Source organism: Athene noctua, chromosome 17 (genome assembly GCF_965140245.1).
Source record: "Athene noctua chromosome 17, bAthNoc1.hap1.1, whole genome shotgun sequence".
Classification (NCBI taxonomy): Eukaryota; Metazoa; Chordata; class Aves; order Strigiformes; family Strigidae; genus Athene; species Athene noctua.
This window is the reverse complement of record NC_134053.1, coordinates 1,820,171-1,838,576: the sequence shown is the minus strand read 5'-3', so window position 1 is coordinate 1,838,576 and position 18,406 is coordinate 1,820,171. Positions and strand designations below refer to the sequence as shown.

At 47.8% G+C, this 18,406-nt stretch overlaps 1 protein-coding gene across 2 annotated transcripts; it reads right to left on the bottom strand.

Annotated features, from left to right (window-relative positions):
- Window positions 1-2,008: 2,008 nt before the first annotated feature.
- FOXN4 (forkhead box N4) lies at window positions 2,009-17,700 on the bottom strand. 2 transcript variants are annotated; one of them, XM_074921305.1, is made up of 10 exons: window positions 17,618-17,700; window positions 14,058-14,067; window positions 7,163-7,310; window positions 6,195-6,310; window positions 5,984-6,097; window positions 5,705-5,832; window positions 5,218-5,314; window positions 4,917-5,124; window positions 3,563-3,946; window positions 2,009-3,018 (listed from the first exon to the last, which is right to left on the bottom strand). In XM_074921305.1, the coding sequence occupies exons 1-10, from the start codon at window positions 17,698-17,700 to the stop codon at window positions 2,768-2,770; spliced, it is 1,539 nt and encodes a 512-aa protein (XP_074777406.1). In that variant the 3' UTR covers window positions 2,009-2,767. The 2 variants fall into 2 exon arrangements, with proteins under 2 accessions (XP_074777406.1, XP_074777405.1); XM_074921304.1 differs by lacking the exon at window positions 14,058-14,067 and having other exon boundaries at window positions 7,163-7,326.
- Window positions 17,701-18,406: the final 706 nt, after the last annotated feature.

Sequence of the window (18,406 nt, the reverse complement as noted above, 5' to 3'; positions counted from 1 at the left end):
GATTGGTAAATGTGACTAGGAGGAGCTGGTAGCCCAGAAGAGGCACCGGCGAGCCACGCTGGGAGCTGTTCCAGGGGGAGCATCAACGGATCCACCACGGTTTGAGTGACCCGACTGTTCCTCTTGCCCATCTCGTGTCCTTCCCGGCTCCCACCGCAGCTCCTTCGGGTGTTTTCAGCCCGTGGCTCCTGCGGAGGATGGAGAGGAGGGAGGACGCGGCTCGCAGCGACCCGGTTCCTCCGCGGAGGCAGGGTGAGCTCTGGCTGCTCGGCCCTGTCCCCTGCTCCACCTTGGCTCACGGCAGGGGACGCCGAGCGTGTCCTCGCCAGTGCGTCGCTTCGCCGAGTGGCGGGGGAAGGCGTCGGACGCCTGGGTCGAGGCAGGGTGTGGAGATGTTGGGCACCTCCCTGCTCCTGCCTGGGCTGAGGGGGTCCCACCCGGGTCTGCGGGTGGTCTCCCTGTCCTGAGGGGGTGTGGGAAGGGCCTGATGAGATGATTCTGGTTTCAAAGGTGTCACTGCACTTGATCAGGGAAGGGGGTTGGCTGATGCTCGCTGCACGGGAGCCAAACCGCGCCTAAAGCGCGCGCAGCTCTCCAGGAAGCTTTCCTGACCTCTCCTCCTTTCGCCAACATCTAACCGTGTGGATCTGAGCCGCCTCGGCCGCTGTGCAGCCCCCGCCCCACAGAGGGCAGCTCCTGCCAAGGCCTCTCCCTGAGCCAGAGCTGGGGATGCTCAGGGACCGGCCAACAGCACCCAGAAAGGTTCGTACCCGTAAGCTCTTGTTCTCCTGGAGGATTCGTGCCGGGGACAAACCCTCGCCGTGGCCGTGGGGTTGTGCCTGTGCTGGCCCCAGAGCCTGGGGGAAGCTGCTCTTTGAGTCGGGCACTTGCTTCCACTTGCAGACGGGTGCTACAGACACTTTGTGTACCGGCGAGATGCTTTTCTGGCCGTGGTGGCGCAGCAACACCCAAGTCCGATTGGAGCGAAGGGCCTGGAGGCGGCGGCTGCGGTCACACACGTCTGAGCTGTGTCCGTTTGTCCCCCTCCGGAACCTGCGTGAAGCTCTTCCCTCGCTGGGTTGGATTTCCAGCAGCAGATGCCTGGGAACTGCTGTTGAAGGCCGAGGTGCAGGGCAGAGGGGTGGTAACGCAGCACAGCGAGAATGACCCAGGCTCAGCGCTAAGAAATATTTATTTAAAAAAAAAAAAAAAAGACATCACAGATGACACCAGTCCCAGCAAACGATCACTAATCACATTTGTCCTTGAGCAATAAGTTAGGTGGCGGAGCAGCGTGCCCTTTTGGGAGATGCAGGCACAGGCGTTTTCCAGCCCCTGATTTTCAGCGGGGGGGTTCCAGCGTCCCGCACCCCCGCGGGGTTTTCAGTCCGTGGAGCGAAGCTGGAGCCACGTTCTGCCCCCAGCCGGGCTCTGCGGGGCGGGGGGAGCCGGCGAGCACGGGGGTACAACGGCGGGAACGCGCAGGAACAGGCAGAACGTGGGAGAGAAATATCACTTCGTGGTCACAGAGGTGTAAGTAAACTAAAGGCTACATTCCAACATACAATTTCCGTTTTATATTTGCAGATGTTTCAGTGTGTTCTTTGCAATGTTGTGATACCAAGTATAAAGCAGGGTTTGAAAATTTAAACTACATTAGAATCAATTTGACTTGGTTAATTAGGAAAAACTATTATGAATCGGTATGGTCCAGCTACAATATTTGGTCTCTGAATTTTTTTAAAAAAACCCCATGAGTTTCACAGTATCAAAAGTGCTTATTTAAAAGAAATGTAGTGTAACAGCAGTGATTAAAATTGTTTCATTTTTGATTATGAATAATTTAGTGGGTGTAAAACGGGTTACTGCAGCATTTTTAAAAATTGAACAGTGCTCAGTTTACATAATTTCTTTTCTCTTCATGACAATAAATATAAATAAATTTACAAATAGTAATACTGCCTAGCACAAGAATAGACAGAAGCACAATACACAAGACTATAAACAAATCTAATCTTTTTATAAAAAAATCCTAAAAATAGGCATAATTCCTAAAATCTTCTAGCCAGTGATCAGTTTAACAGTAGTACCGCTTCCTTCTTGGGGTGAGGACTTTGTTTTTAAACCTAGATGTAACGGTTGTCTGCTATGGGTCTGACTTCTCATTTTTTAGTATTTTTGCTCCTTTTTTTCCTACCTCATAACAATAAATTAGCAATAGTTACGTCAGAAAGGTGTTAGTGGTGCAGGAGCCTCCAGAAACCGCGTGAGGTCTTTGTTTCATGGCGACAGTTATTTGGCAATTTAAGTAAAAAAGATCTACACGGTACAGGATCAACCGTTTTGGACTCCAACTCAGTGCTGACCGGCCCGTTGGCTTCTCTGGAGGTGGTGGCCAAACTGTTTCCACATATAGTCCAGATCACAGTGTCGATGAAATGTATTTACCTCAATCCGAGTATTTTTTAGCTCGGTTACATTCTAGTGAAAGTTCCTGCTGACTGATGCCTTCCGGCTCCTTCCTGAGAGCTCACCAGTGCTTCAGCCAAGTGTCTGTGCCCCTTCCTCAGTCTTGCCCTGGGTGAAAGCGGTTCGACTAGTAGCAGTTTGATTTATTTTGGCATCACATGCTTTATCCTGGTAAACAGCCCCCACGTTCCACATGTCTGCAGGAGGAGCTTTTTTTTTTTTTATTGCTTTCAGGTCGGATTTTAACAGCTGGGAGAAACCGTCCCCTGCGTCAGAGCTCCGTGGAGCGGTGCAGGACTCAGAGCAGAGCGATGGGTTTGTTGCCCTGGGGGTTCATGTACTGGGCGGCCGCCACGTTGTCCAGCGTGGTGTAAGTGGTGTAAAGGCCGGTGACCTGCACGTCTGCGAAGGAGCGGTCGCTGCCGCTGGACACCGGGGTGAGGCCGGGGGGACCCAGGTCACAGTCCGAGAGGTGGAGCGGCGAGTTGCTGAAGGCGCCCAGCGTGTCGAGGCTGAAGCTGTCATCTTTCATTTCCTCCCATATGTTACCTTTAAAAAAAATTAAATTCTGGTCACAGTGACACATCCAACCCACCCGGGCACTGTGTGTCCATAACTAAGGGCCTTCAGCCCCCGCTTAGGCCCATTCCTGCCCGCAGATGCTACCAGCTGTAGCACAAAGGCAGTAAGAGAGTCTGGTCCCCCAAATCCCCCTGATTCCAGCGGGAGTCCAGACCTTTCCAGGCAGCATCTACCTCCCACGTGCTAACCAGAACCCCAGGGGCCACACTTGCCATCGCCACGAGGCAGGGAGGTTCTTCTACAGAAGGGGGAAACTGAGGCACAAAAGGAGCTGTGGTTTCCCGGGGCAGAGGGATGTGGTGTCCCAGGTCCAGGGCCGCCCCCACTCACAGCCGGCTCAGCGCCTGCCCTTGAACCACGCAGGCAGCTGCTTGTCATCTAGCAGAGGGCAGAAACGCCCTGGGCAAGGCCAGGGAGGTCACGCCGCAGGGACCAGCACCAGGTTTGAGCTGTTCCATCCCACCCCAGAGCATCCTGGTTCTATATTCAGTGATTCCCCTTTCTCCCTTACCTTGCAACGCAAAATCCATAATGCTTGGGTCGAGAGCATCCACCTCGGTGCTCATGTCTGCCGTCACGTTGAGGAAGTCGGGAGGTGCCCGTCCCAGGGGGTGGTGGGGCAGGGGGCTGCGGCTCACGTCAGGCAGGGTGTGGAGAGGAGGCGTCTGCGCGGGCGCCGGCGAGTCGGGGGCGATGCGAGCCTGGGCCTGGATCTGGTGGTGCAGGGGGATGGACTGCAGCGAGAGCGTCATCACGGGCTGGGGCTGCAGCTGGGACATGGGCAGCCGGCCCTGGGCCGCTGCCAGGTGGTTCAGGGCCGAGACCTCCGGCTCTGCCTGTTTGCTGGGCCGCCTGCAGTGCTCGGGTCTGTCGGTGATCAGCTTGTCTAGCTCCCCTGCACAAGCAACACCACGTCCCGAGGGGGAAAAAAAAAAAAGAGATAGTTTAGCCCATTTGTTCAAGCAGAGCCCGGCCAAAGCGTTTCACAAATGAGCACAGCCACGTGCCTTTGCCCTAAAACTGAGGCAGCAGCGTCCATCACCGGATGAGATGCAGCACAGAAGGCAGAGAGCAAAGAAACGCCCCCACTTCCCCACCCTTAGCCCTTACCCTCGTTGCCTTCCACGCTTACCCCTACCTGAGCTAAAGGAATGATCACACGAGACTTAGACAGGGCAACCAGGGCACCACCGACGGCAGCTGACCCGCAGCTGCAGCACTGAGCATCCTCAGCAGGTCTCCAGCTCATAGGGCTGCTCAGAATTCTGCTTGTATCGCCAATAAGAGTCATACGAGAGGCTCCTGACAATTTCAGTGGCACTTTTGTTTTTAAGCAAAGGAGAATGTAGTTTATCACTGATGGTATGTTACAAATTTTGCCAATATTGAACTCCTGAAAGCTTCAGAAACACGTGTCTTTACTACGACTTTCTCATTCTTATTTATAAAGGGAGAGTTTCACAGAGGAGCCGGCAAACAAACTGCATCAAAACGTGACGCTATTAAACACTAACACTGGAGGCAGCATAACTCCTCAGGAGGCCTTGAACATGCTACAGAGGTTAGCATGGGGGAAAAGGACAAGCTGTTTTGAAGCTGGGGATGGATTTGTGCTGAGGGCCCCTGAAAAGAGCCGTCAGTTCTGTTACCTCCTCCTGTCATCGCCCTGTGGTACAGCCTCGGGGCAGCAGCAGTGACTTGGGTGTGGAGCATGGGGTGTTTCAGCTCGAGGAGGCGCAAGAGCTCTGCACTAGCCAGCTCTGTTCCACAGAACTTATTTCTTAAAGATTCCCGTGTTCCTGGTCAACCAGCCCTTTGTCCCCTTGCCTCTCACGGGCACAGCGAAAGCGTAACGCCAGCCCTACCCGGGTTGGCCATGCTCCTGTGAATAGCAGCTAAATCCTTCCGCTTCCACTTCTGCATCTCCTCTTCCATCTTGTCGATCTTGGCAGGGTTGAGGGCCCACAGGCACCCTTTGCGGGAGGTGCCGCTCATCTTGTTCTCCACCTTCTCAAAACACTTATTCAGAGACAGGTTGTGGCGCACAGAGTTCTTCCAGCCATCGGGGGCTGTCTGAAAGGTGCAGGAGGATGTTTTAGTGAAAGAAGCCATGAGTAAAGTTTCGGAGGTGTTCTAGTCCCCCCCCACCTTCAGGCAGACGCGTACCTTGAAGTAGGGGAAGTGCTCCTTCATGAAGCTGTAGATCTCGCTCACTGGCAGGCTGCCTGTTTTGCTGTTCTTCAGTGCCATTGCAATCAGACAGCTACAGGACAGAGAAATACAGGAAAAAACAGACTGTGTCTGCTGAGCCCTCATGCCACCTTCTGGTCTAGCAACCCGGGGCCTGTCTCTTAAGACACAAACACCTGGCTGATGGTGGGATCACCCTCCTCAAACGCTCAGAAGTCACCCTGTGATCCTGCAGGTTTTACTCCCCTGTGGAATTACTCTACCCCTGTGCTGATGTCCAGGAAACAGTTTGCTTGTTCACTCCCGCTACCCCTCCGAGGCAGCTTCCACGGAACTCCTGGGCGGAAGATGGGACTTTTGTTCCCTTTGAAAGGAACCAAACGCTCTCGTGCTACCACACCCACAGTGTGAGAGCCAGCCCAGCACAGGCTGGAGGTAAGAAGCTGTTCTGCTCTCTGCTCACCTATACGAATAGATGGGCTTGGGATAGTGCTTTGGCTGCAGTTCCTGGGCAGAGTGAGGAGCCAGGCGTGGCTGCGCATAGTGTGGCTGAGTCCCGTAGGGCGTGTTGTAGATTGCTGCTGGGTTACACTGTATGCAGAAGGAAAACCAGGAAAACGTCAGATGCAAAACGTCCACGGGTATGGAGGTTTAGGGATATTTTACGGTTTTTCTTTTAAAAGGGTTTAGACATGATCTTGGAGGGTATTTCAAGACACGGACCACAAGAAAATAAGAGTACCTGTTGTGTGTTCTGCGCCAGGGCAAACACTTGCTGCGAATGAGGAGGAGGAAAGAGTTGTTGCTGTGTTTGTAAACTGGGAGATGGCTGCCCACCTACAGCGTACTGGCTCATCTGCTGAGATAAAGACAGCAGACGTGTCAGTCTGGAAACTACCAACATCTTTTCCTAAGAAGTGTTGCAGTAATAAGCCATCGAGGCCTGCTCTTACATTTGCTCCGTGTGTTGAAATAGAATTCAGCCCCAGGATTCCCTGTGGCAGGCTGGCCTGGACATGAATCATTGCTCCAGGTGCGCCTGTCGAGTGCATGTTGCCTGCCACAGGACCTGTTTTGGAGAAAGCAAAGGCAAAGAATGTTCACGTGAAAGTACACTGCAGAAAAGAGAGCTGACATTTATTTTTAATAGACGCAGTTGAAGGCAGCTAAGCTCTGGAGTGGATAATCACATCTCTCTGTGGCTTTCCATCCCAAAAGAACCCAGAGCATTTCACAAACGGCACAGATGACATCAGCTGCTTCTAAAACTTGTTATGCAGGGAATGAAAGATGACAGCTGTTTAACAGTCCACAGCGGTGTTACAGACACAGCATCTTACAAAAGGAAAAGAAACATATTCAGCACTATCTGTACCCCAGAAGGATTTCTGCTCCAAAGCAAGCGGGATGATACGCTGAGGTCTCTCAGCAGAATGCCTTAGGGAATGAGTGTGTTTACCTAAAGGATGTTCACAAAGGAAAGAAAGGCATTCAGTGAACATGTGCTGTAAATCTAGATGAAGCAAACAGGGATGGGGCAAATGAGATACTCTTCATTTTATCAGTGTTGAAACAAACAAGAAAAACTAATTACCTAATTTCAAAGCTGTTGAAAGCCTCTGAAATGCAAGTCTTAAATACCTTGGCCCAAGTTCACGCAACAAGGCACCAGCAACTGCACAGAACAGAAAGGCCAATCGGATGCTAAGATCTCTGTTGTCACTGCTAGGGTGCTCTGCCTCTTGACGTGAAGGAAATGTATCAGCAACAGCCTTATCAGAAGACAACAGGCTCCAGGTCTTCTGACAGGAAGCAAAATGCACTTAAAAGGAATCTACTAAGAGGAAAGCTAGCCTGGGGACGGGGGGGAAGAAAGGCCGTGTGGTTTAAAGAGCGGTTATTTAACATCCTCGCAGTTTACCTGTCTGTTGTAGCATGGCGTTCTGGGCAGCAAGGCTGAAATCCATTCTTCCACTGGCCATCTGTTGTAACCGAGGAACATCAACAGATGTCAGCCACGACAAGGACTGTAAGTCACTGGGGAGGTCATCTTCACTCAGCTGGGAGGGGTCAGAAGCTAAGAGTCTGCAAAACAGCACGAAAGGTTAGCAGAGAGCGGGGATGCTGCTGCACTGTCCCTGGTAAGAGGGGAGATGACTGGGATGCCGAAGCTCACGTAGGTCAGCGGGGAAAACACGTCAGGCTGGAAGTGAGTTTGCAGAATTCAGGCACGACCTTTGGTTTCACAGCTGGCTGGTTACTGTCGCCCTTCACCTCGTCATGTGGTCCTTGGTACAGCTGGAAACATTTTGGTTAAGAAAACTTCCTGTGCAGTATTGGTAGGGGAAGAAGGCATAAGAACCTGGAAGAGAAACTGCCTAGAAACAAAACCAGAGCTGATTCATTATTTTCACATTTGTCAGAAATTTGCACTTGCTTGGCCTTGATGTAGAAGAAACCTGCCAGGACTTTTTACTCTGATAATTTTGCATTAACCCTGAAATCTCGTGACCAGCAGCCTTGGAGGGAGTTTCCGTGCCCCACTCCTCAAGGACCCGTGTGCTGGCTGCACCACCCCGAGGGGGCTCTTCCCAGGCACCGCATCCCGCCGCTGCGGGTGGATCAGCGGAGAGTTGCTTCACGAACAAAACTTTACAGGACGATGTCTTTCCATTCAGACACCTGAAGTTACCGATACTTAACAAGGAACCTATTTCTTTTAACAAGGGAGCAATTTCTGAGGCAGTTTTTGACATACTAAGTGATCAGAATGAAAAGCTGGTGGCTGAACGCACGGTAACGCCCAGCCTGCCTTTAGCAACAAAACTGAGGCATGACAACGACAGGCTGGTTTTGGTTTGAAGCTCTGGTTTTGGTACGTTCTTCATGCTCCATCCCACCTGCTTTATTTTGCTTCTGATCGAGTGCGTGGTACAAAACTGAAATATGGAAATATATTTACAGTACTCAAAGATTCCTGTGTGGTCAAAAACTCTCAGTTAAAGTCACTAAAAGAGCGGTCACAAATAAAGGGCTAAATTAATTTTACTAATATTAAACAGTATTACACAAGTCACGGGTATCTTGAGGAGTAAAGCGGTAGTTAGAGCATGTCGGGAAGTTATCATTAGATACCCAGGGTAAATCCAAAGGGATTCAGGACCAGGGAAACATCTTTCTTTTTCAGAAGAACATAGTTTAGTTGGATGTAGTTGGTTTTGCTTTCAAAACAAAGGTTTTAAAGAGCTCTCTCATAGATGTGCTGAAGCCAGCTGCGTGGTACTAATGCGTGTTCGTTGCCAAATGACGATGCAGAAGCCTTAAATAAATCTGGTCTCTTGCTAAAGCATCTTTTATGTTTTACACGATTCTAAATCAGCTTAAATGAACAAGGCAGGACTCTAGTGCCTGGCTGCCCAGGAGCTTTCAGCTCCTCTATTCATGATTTCCAGAAACACGTATCAAAGTTCCCTAAACTATTATCTGGGAGATCTTTAAAGCAGAATGTAATTTATTTGTTTGTGAAAAGATTTTGAAAAGATGAAAAGGAAAAAAAAACCCACAACACCTGACCAGGAGCCAAAAGCTCAAATCCTGGCCAAAAAACAACTTCAAATCTCTCTCCCAGCCTACCCTGTTTTCTCTCTCCTACTGTAGTTATAGTGCAATAATTAGCATTGCCATGGTTACCGCTGTTCAGTTATTTTGTGAGGCCTGGGACTTAAATACATAAAAAGACTATCAGGTGATGGCTCTCCCGGCCCCGAGATTGGCTGGATTGGAAGTAAACAAGAGCATTAAATGATTTGAAAACTGGGCAGGCTCATGTCGTTTGCAACAGTTGGGCCCATTCATGGGAAGCCGATAACCCATTGTGCGGCCAACGACTGCTGCCCGGTGGCACGTGGCCTCGATTGTTTTTGAGATTCTTGCTTAATTGTTTTTTTTCCCCCCCCCCTCCTCCTTTTTACAAACTTCACATTAATCTGGCTGAATGACAGCCGACACACAACACACATCCACATGCCATCTGGCACCCCCAGTCCCTGCCAGTCCTCCCAGACAAGTCAGCTCCTTCAACAAATAACGGGGTCAGATGGGCGGCGAGGGTCAGCGCCCACTGCACACGCCTCCTGTCAGGCCATGAATCCGCCACATGCCCTCGCCGCTGCTCCGCACGGGACGAGCCTCCCCGCACCGCGGGACTCGCCGGGGGGCTCCGCAGCCTTCCCCTGGCTTTCGTTTTTGGGGAAAACAAGGGCGTCTGCTTCCCATTCAGCCTCGGTGCCCTCACGCTGGTGCTCTCTCCAGGCGTGGCAGTGACTGGCCGTACCCTGGGCACGGCTGGATGTGCCCTCGGAAGCTCGAGCTACGACTCTGCTCCTCGCCAGTGGGTATCGGGCAGCCTTCCCCGCTCTGCAGCCTCGGGGTGCAGAACCTCCACGCGCCCTCCCTCTCGCCAGGCATCCAAGGCGGGGGAAAGGAAGGCGACTGAACTTTTCAGTGGATGCAGCAGTCATCAGGCTCCATCTTAAACAGATGTGAAGACGCAGTAATACGTAACAGCGAGACAAGCGTGTTGTCTTTTTCCAAGACAAGGCTGTTTCCTTCCCTTCCTCATCCTCACATGGCACGGCTCTTTGAATTTGAGCTTACGGTTCTCTTAAAATCACCTCTGGCTCTTCACTTACACATTTTTTTCAAGCGGATTTGTTAGAACAACTATTTCCATTAAAACCGGGGAAAAAGTTATATTTAATCAGAATAAAATATTTCACATTTAAGGATTATTCTTCGGGTTGTCTTCAAGACCAATGTTGAAATTTCATAGATCTTAAAGCAGGTGAAACCCCTTACAGCATGCCCGTTGCTGTCTGACTGAGGTGTTTTAAATGCCCAGATATATTCTGCAGCATAAAACCAGCTTATCTGACAGCACGCAGGCTCAATGTGGGTTCTGCTTGTAGTGAAAAAAACACTAATCTAACTGCCTCTGGAAAGAGAGCTATCCCTAATTTTAATTATGTTTTAATCTTACAGGGTTCAATCTTCCTGACCTGAAAGACTGCCTGTGCCGAGCCAGCTACAAATATCGAAGTACGTACTGTAATATCATGTGTACTTTGATTCTCTTCCCCTCCACCGCCCTTTTCGTCTCACGTTTGAGGGTAAACTTCAGGAGTCAGAGATCCTGTCTTTAGATGGGTGTTCACAGCCCCTGGCACAATGGGGCACTGTAGTAAAAGCAGCCATTTCCTTTCAATGCATGTAAATGAGATAAATAGTGATACGCTATAATTAATGCACACTACTGAAAACGTCCCCAGCTGCACATTCCCCAGGGCCGTCTGGTACAGACGCTGAACTACTAAACCCCTACGAAGAAAAGGTTACAGTCACACCAAACGTGTTGCAAACATGATATTATTTTTAAAAGGTGCGGTGAAATGACGCAACTCCGTTTTTTCCCCCACCACCACTCTCCTTTCAAATCTCTGCAGGAAAACTCCCCCTGTTTCTATGTGTTTCTATCCTAAAGGCACCTGTGTTAGTGCGGATCCACGTGACGCTGTGGATGTGTGTCTTGGTTGTCTGTGAAAGTGCCCCGAGAGCTGTGATGGGTGATACAGAAACGCTCCGTGGTGTCTTAGTCTTTGTTTTCTGCTCCATCATGCAGTGCTCAAAATAATTACTTAGTCAGGGCAATAGATCTTGGCCACCAGCCCGCCCCCATGAAGTTTACTCTTCCAGAATCAGGGAAAAAAAAAAAAACAACAAACCTTTCCAGATCTCCTGATACTGAGCACCAGACTTTCCTGCCTGCAGTCACCAAGAAATCAGACTCCTGCACATCTGACCGAGCTCACTAGAGCCTGTCAGCAGGGCAAAATTATCTGTTAGACATACCCGAAGATATCTCTACATTTTTTCCCCCATCAAATACATACTGCTGGCACAACAGCTAGCTAGATGGGATGAAATTCATTCCTGGCATAACCTCGTGGGAATGTGCAACTAACATCTGGGCTGAATGTAAATCTATATCCATAGATCTAGCTTTACCATCGTTCCTCACACTGAGCTGTTCTAATGAGCTGGACCTAAGGTAGTTCATCACCGCAGAAACTGCTGTCGAGGTGAACTATCCACTTCTAGACCTGCAAACGCCACTGTATGATGAACTTCTCACCAGAGGCTGTAGGAACCATCTCTTCAACAGTGTCTCAGAACAGTCTGCCAAACAAGTTTTTTAAGACTGAAGGAAAGCTCGGCAATGACAAGCATACCTGAAGATATTTCATCTCCAGATAGGTTAGCCAATACCTGGGGATTCCAGTTCATGATTCGGCATGCAGAGTTCCAGATTTCTATGCATATTGAACCATTCACACTTCAAGGACCCTGTCTGCTTGCTTGCTCTGGAGTCTGTCCCCAAGGATACAAAGCACTCAAACTGGTTGATGTTGTAGGGCGAATCTAATCCTAGAGTGCATCATCGCCTCCATCCTGAGCAAAGTCAGACCAAAACATTGTGGTTGCATTTGGCATATTCACCTTCAACCGTAGATTTAAGATGTCTCTCACTCAGTGGACAAGTTTTATTACCATTGCCAGCACTGACATCTTTTTGTTTGTGCTTAAGTAATACAACTGTTCAACAAGTAGGAGCAATCAGGGGTGATAAATTCTCAATTAGCTGTTTGCAATGGTTTATCCAGTGTGAGTGACAATTGAACAGGAAGAGTCCTAAGAAAACCTCTTCTTGAAGTGGTGATGAGAAACTGTTTTCTTTTGTCCGGGCTTACGTAATGCCCTCAGAACAAGCGTGGTGATTTCTCATGTGTGAAACAACTCAAGGAAAATATTTATGTTTGGTGACTCTTCAGCTGTTTCCACAGTGAGAAGTATTCTCTGTTTTATTGAAGGAGCCAACGTCACCGTCTCCTTTTGCTCCTCACTCCACCCACTCTGCTCCTTCCCTCTATGCGCTTCTCTTGCCATCTTCCTCCCTTGCAGGTGCTTCTCCCCTCACTAGGTTCTGTTTTCCACACTCACAACTACCCGCCTCTCTCCTCTCTTGCTTCAGCCAGCTGCTCTCACTGCTGCTTTCCATCTGTGGTTCCTCTTTGCCTCTTGAAGTCACAACCCCTATCCAGTCCCAAACCACCAGGTCACCTTTCTCCTCCCTGTCTTCAAGTTCTTTGAATAATTTCTGGCCTTGCTGGAAATAAGAACAGAAATTAGGCAGCTTTCCAGGGACAACCAGAAAGTCCCTCCTCAGCTGCAGCTCAAAAAGCTTTGGATTACAGGAACCAAAACTAGTGAGGAAAAAGCAAATAACACGATTACCCTGTCAGGTGTTGCTGTTCTCCTTTCCTTACACCATGGTTCAGAAGGGAAGAGGATTCTTCAGAAACCTTCTGCAAAGGTACTTAGCGCTAACAGAACAGGCTACAGATGTGCTCCTGGAGACTTTTATACACTTCAGCTCCGGATTTCACAACGCCTCATTACATCATTTTGGTATGAGGTGAAGGGAAACTGAATTACAAGTGACCTACATGATTTGCTTAAGCCTGAGAGGAAGTTAGCAGCAGTGTCAGCACTGCTCTCCCAGCCACTCGCTCCCTGCTGTGCCTTACCCACATAACCACCCCTAGGTTTGGATTTGCCAAATGCAGCCAGTATCTGACTCTGCAACCTGTTTTGTTAAAAAAAAGAACACCACAAACAACCCACACCAAAACAAAACCTGTGACTAATGGCCAAATAAGCCTCTCCTCGATGCAAAAATGTGTTGGAGTACCTGGCACTGCTGGAATGTTTTCTCTAAAAACCAGTACCTGGAAAGCTATTTTTTCCTTTAGCATTGCTTCAGGTGCTGTTTATTAGCACTGATTTACTTGCCTGGGATCTTGTGTAGTTATTTACTCCAGTGTAAAAGGGATAGAAAATATACTATCCTTTGTTTTGCACTGTTTTAAGAACACGTCTGGCTTGCTGTCTGCAAGAGCACGCCAGCAATTCTGCTGTCCGCCCATATGAGACTTCTTCAATGAGTAAAATAAGAGTAGGGTGCCCTGAGCATCTCAGATCTCACAGGAAGGCTGGAAAAGTCCACGTTTCTTTTCTGCTTCCTTGTTTTGAAGGGGAAGTCAAGTGCCTTTTTTTGAGGTAAGACATGAACTCTGTTCTGGTTTCATTGGAGGCAGACGAGCCTGAAGCCTGTAAGATATCGCCCGGGTGCAAACCAGTCCTCCCCATCTCTGCTTGTAACTGCAAGACAATTTGAGGAGCAAGGGCCACAATTTTTGATTAATACCGATTAGCACATTTCAGGAACTGCATAGGAAAGAGTTGAGCTAATCCACTTAAATCAATCCACAGTGGCCTGAGTTTGACTGATTCCTAGGAGGTTTGTCACATTTTTTTGAAAGAATGAAGCAACTACTGTGATGAAATTCCTCCGACACATCGAGTCATTATCTCACTCCCTGTCAGACACACATGGTGTCAAGGGAATGGACACTGACATTTTCTTCAGGAACAATTACGGTTTCGTTAGTTATGCATTTGTAACCCTTTGTCTGTAGAAATTTCCTTCGTGCAAACTCCCAGACCCCGTCCATCTCCAGAGGTGACAGTCAGGAGCCCTGAGCTGTAGCTCGCTCTCCAGAAACCAAAGTGCAAAACCAGATACGAGACTACTGCTTAGGGCAGCTAACGTGCTGTGTGTCTTCAAGAGAAAGGCTTTCCACATTTTTCACCACTGTAATGCAGTCACGTCTGGAATGTATGGAATACAGCCATTGCATGTTTATGTGCCTATGCTTCTTAATATGATTTTTTGCTAAACTAGGCTAGCATAGTTAGTACCAAAAAAAATTAATCAGACTATCTAATCAGCTGATGAATATAGACCAATTTTTTAAGAACCAGAGGGACAGTTAAAATGGGGTGAAGGAGGATGTAGCCTACTAATATGTAATATTGAATAACAACTTTTGATCAAAAAAATATCTATCTAAAACCAAATTCCTGCTTAACGTGTATAGAAAATGCATTGCAAGGCCTTCAAAATACTACATAAGGCTTCTATCAACTGGAAATACATAGTGATATCAAAAAGTAGAATGTGGTCCGTACACAAAATATTGAGCTGCAAAACACGAAGATAGTTTATCTTGTTGATCTAGGGTTAGCTTTACATCTTAAGTTATGTTATTTCTTCAAATAGAATTATATATTTCAGTTATTTCCTTCAAAATACAGATGCCACACTTTTACCCAGAGCGATGATTTGATTCGTTAAATTTGGATTTTCACATATGCCAAATAATCCATAGCAAGTTACTCTTTGCCTCCCTCCTAATGGCCAGTTTTTCATGTCAGAATTTATTGTATGATGTATAATAAACCACGCTTAACTGTACCTAGTTAGGGAAGGGGATAGTCCCTGAGAAAAATAAGCACGCCGCTGCATTTGAAACCCCAGAATGTTGAATTAGGATAATATCGAGCCTTTTTTAGGAGAGAAATAAAGGTCTGTAAGTGTTTTTACAGTCTTAGTCCGGGCCCACCTTGGCCTCACATCTGCCTCCCTGGGGTTTCTACTGCTCAAGACCTGCAGGTTAAATCTGATTCTGCAACTTCTGTGTGCCACAGTAGATCTTGTACTTCTCTCGCACCAGTTACGTATGTCAAATCAAATCAGACTGCAAAAGGATAGATTGCAGATTTCAATTCAAAACACTGCATTCATGGGCTGAAGAACCTCATTTCTCAGAGATCACCTCCAAGCCCACTGAAGGCCATGGGAGCTCTCCCCTGGTTTAGTAGCCTTTGAGTTGGCTCCTATAATTTATCACCATTTACATAGCTTTGTGCTGAAATAACCACAAGAGAACCACTGCATAGTAAACTTGTAGTCTGCCTACTGCTTTGATTTAAACATCAAAATATTTATGCTAAAACGTAGTGTTAGATTGTTAATTATAATTAACAAGAATGCAGTGTTAAGGGTTAAAAAATCCCAGTGTGTCACAATTCTCTGCTTTTATCCCCTGAAATGTAAAAAGAACTCATTAGAAACATTTGCCTCTACTACAGTTATGAAAATATTGAAGGTAGTGGTATTTTCTTCAGCAGAGTGAGAGGCATTTGCTAATATGAAGTATGACTTTGCATTGCTAGCCAGGCAGTGACAGCGCCATAAAAACTTAGGTATCAGAGAAGTTGTGATGGCCCTTAATCATTCCCGGACAACGTGATGGTTTATATCCCACGGCTGCATTGGTGGAAGGGATATTTGTCTAAAATCATTTTACTACGGTGCAAACAGTCCCTGGACTTTGCATAGCAGTCTGATCCCCATCACTGCTCTATGTGCTACATCAAATTCACTACAGATGCTTTGGATCCACAGAATTCACAGATCTGTTAAAATCAGGGATTTTTTTTTTTTTCCTCGTCCATTAAAAAAAAAATTTAAAAATCCTATAGTTTCAAACTGTAAGCATAAGCTGGATGAAAACTTATTGGTCTTTGGTGGTTTGATCCCCTGCTTCCACGCCCACGTGCTCCCTCCCTTTTCAGTGTTTCCTCCTGCACTCTCGCAGGAAAGCCTGGTCTCCTCCAAGTCCCACTGTCCCATTGAAAGATTCCAAGTGAGACAGAAGAGTATTCTCCGCACAGCCCCAGCCTCCCACTCACTAATTGGAGGCCATTCCCCATTTTGTGGAGCCTTGATGCTCCCCCATGGAGAACTCGGGACTGTGGGTTCCAGTCTTGGACTGTGGTGACAGCAGGAGAGTAAACAGAGCTGATAGAATTTGACAGGTCTATTCTTTTCTTAAAATCATTCAGTCTAAAAGATTTTCTTTTACATAATCCAAAGTGTTTTCTCATGAAGTAGGACAAATACTGCTCTGCATTTATGGTGCAGTTCAGATTTTATGCATTTTTATCAGAATTTGCCACTATTAAATGAGGTCAAATAATTCATTTTAAAGCTGCATTACAGAAATCACAAGTGGGTTAAAAACTTTAGAGAACTAGGATCTTTGAGTGCAAAATGTTTAGCAGAGATTTGAAAGTAGTTTTTTAAAAGCAGCTGATTCCTGAATAGAAGAAGAAACTCTTACAAGTCCTTTACTGCCAGTAAGATAAATCCTATCTTTCTCCCCCCCAAAAGAGAGGGTTTTTTTTCTGCAGCTATGAGTTAAAGAATAGTTCTCTCCATAAAAAGGGTCTTTGTTAAGGTGGTAAGTTCCTCAGGGCACTGGAGATACAGACTTATATTTAAGTACCCAGAAGTCTCTCTCATACACACCCTTCATTAAATACTGAATAATTTCTTTCCAAATATTTACCTAGCCAACAAAAATGCCTACAGCAAACAGCGCTTTAATAAACAGCAAAACAGAGTTCCACAAACCTTTTTCCTCAGTGGCTTCAGAGGGTATAACAAATCACTTGTTGAGCTGCAAGAGTCTGCAGCGCAGTGTTTGCATTTTGAATAGAGAGAGGCTGACAGAAGAATACCTGCAGCAGACCACTTTTACCCGTAGAAATGGGTAAAAAAGACCCTCAGGCTGGGAGGAAGGCGATAGTGTCTCGCTCCTCATTTTAAAACAAGACATTTTTTAATTATTTTTTTTTTTTTTTTTTACTGTGAGAACTGGATCATGTTCTGCTGTTCTGTATTTCTTGGAACTTTGCATCATGTGACAAGATGTAACCTAACTTAACCCAGCGCACTGTAATTCATGCAGAACCATCCCGTGACTTGTAACAATACTTCTAAACAATAAATGGAGGCATAGCGGTATAGGTAAATTATCAAAGGCTGTTGACAAGTCCTGGTTTGTTCCCACCGATATTAGAAGACCTTTGACATGTCAGTGCTTTGGAGTACTGCAGAAATACTTGTTTTAATGAAAAGGCTCTTCTACTGTCTATTGCACTTGGTTTAGTCTCTCCGTGACTGCTTCACAACAATGCAAAATGTGATCCGAAAGGGAACTTTTAAATAATTATTATTTAACGAGACTATCCTTCTCTGGCAACACTCATACAGCAGAGAGAGCTTACTGGAAGGTCAGCCCCAGGCTCTGAAGGTGTATTTATCAAACATAGTTTGGTATCAGAATACTTTCAATAGGAATGCTTCTAAATAAGTAACGCATTGTAACCGGTCACCAGCTTAGAAGTCTAGTTTAGAGTGGAGAAATAACGCAGTTAACTTTAAAAAAAAAAAAAAAAAGTTGATTTCTATATGTTAAGGGGGATTTTTTTAGGAAATAATGACAAAACAACATCAGTTAGCAGGCTGTGACAGTGCGGCGCGTATTTTTGAAACCGAGAAATGCCTCACCTGTACTCCTGCGAAGGGTGGTGATTTTGCCCTGAATTCCTAATGATTCCTGACATTATGGACGGGATATCACTCTCTATCATCTCCTTGGCAAAAGACAAGAAAACAGAGAGAAGCCGTTCAGGCAGGAGTAGCTATCCAGCACTTCAGCAGCGGGCAGGGTAGCTGAGGAGGGGACCAACACCCCCCCTCCAACCCGGGGCTACAGGAAAGCCAAGCCCGATTTATATTACCTTTCCCTCCCACTGGTTTTGCTTGGGCCAGGCAACGGAGTAAAATGTTTTACGGGGGAAAAATAAAATTAAATTGAAAATAAAATAAATAAAATAATGCTCAGGATGAGAACTTTGCCCCGATGGAAGGAGCATCTACCGCCTGCGGGCACGGCGGGGCAGTTCGCGTGTCGGGAGGCTGCCGGTACCGGTAGCACCGGAGGCGGCCGGGGAGCGCTCCCGCCTCGGGGCTGCTCTCAAACTCCCCGAAAAGCACCCGCGTAGCGTTTAGGAAAAGCGACCTGCGGCAGCGAGCGCCGGCCCTCCCTCCCACCGGGGGGAGCCGAGCCCCGGTGCCGGCGGAGCTGCCCCGGGGCGCTCCCGAGCCCTTCACGGCGGCGGCCCCGCAGCCGCCCGCTGGTAGCCGAGGAGGATCCCCGCGGCCCCGCCGCCCCCCGACACCCCGCCCCGCGGCCTGCCCGCACCTCCCGGCCGAGAGCTCCGTGCTCCTTCCACAAACCTGACGGGCCGGGGCCCGGGGGGGGGCCGCCCGGAGCTCCGCGGCTGCGGCCCGGCG

What these genes read in the sequence shown, in the direction of transcription:
- FOXN4 (XM_074921304.1), bottom strand. Translation starts at nt 17,700, where the DNA reads ATGATAGAGAGTGATATCCCGTCCATAATGTCAGGAATCATTAGGAAT. An exon ending in TTTCAACACACGGAGCAAAT is followed by an intron (nt 6,098 to 6,194) that starts GTAAGAGCAGGC and finishes TTATCTCAGCAG; the next exon opens with ATGAGCCAGTACGCTGTAGG. An exon ending in AAGCCCATCTATTCGTATAG is followed by an intron (nt 5,315 to 5,704) that starts GTGAGCAGAGAG and finishes TCTGTCCTGTAG; the next exon opens with CTGTCTGATTGCAATGGCAC.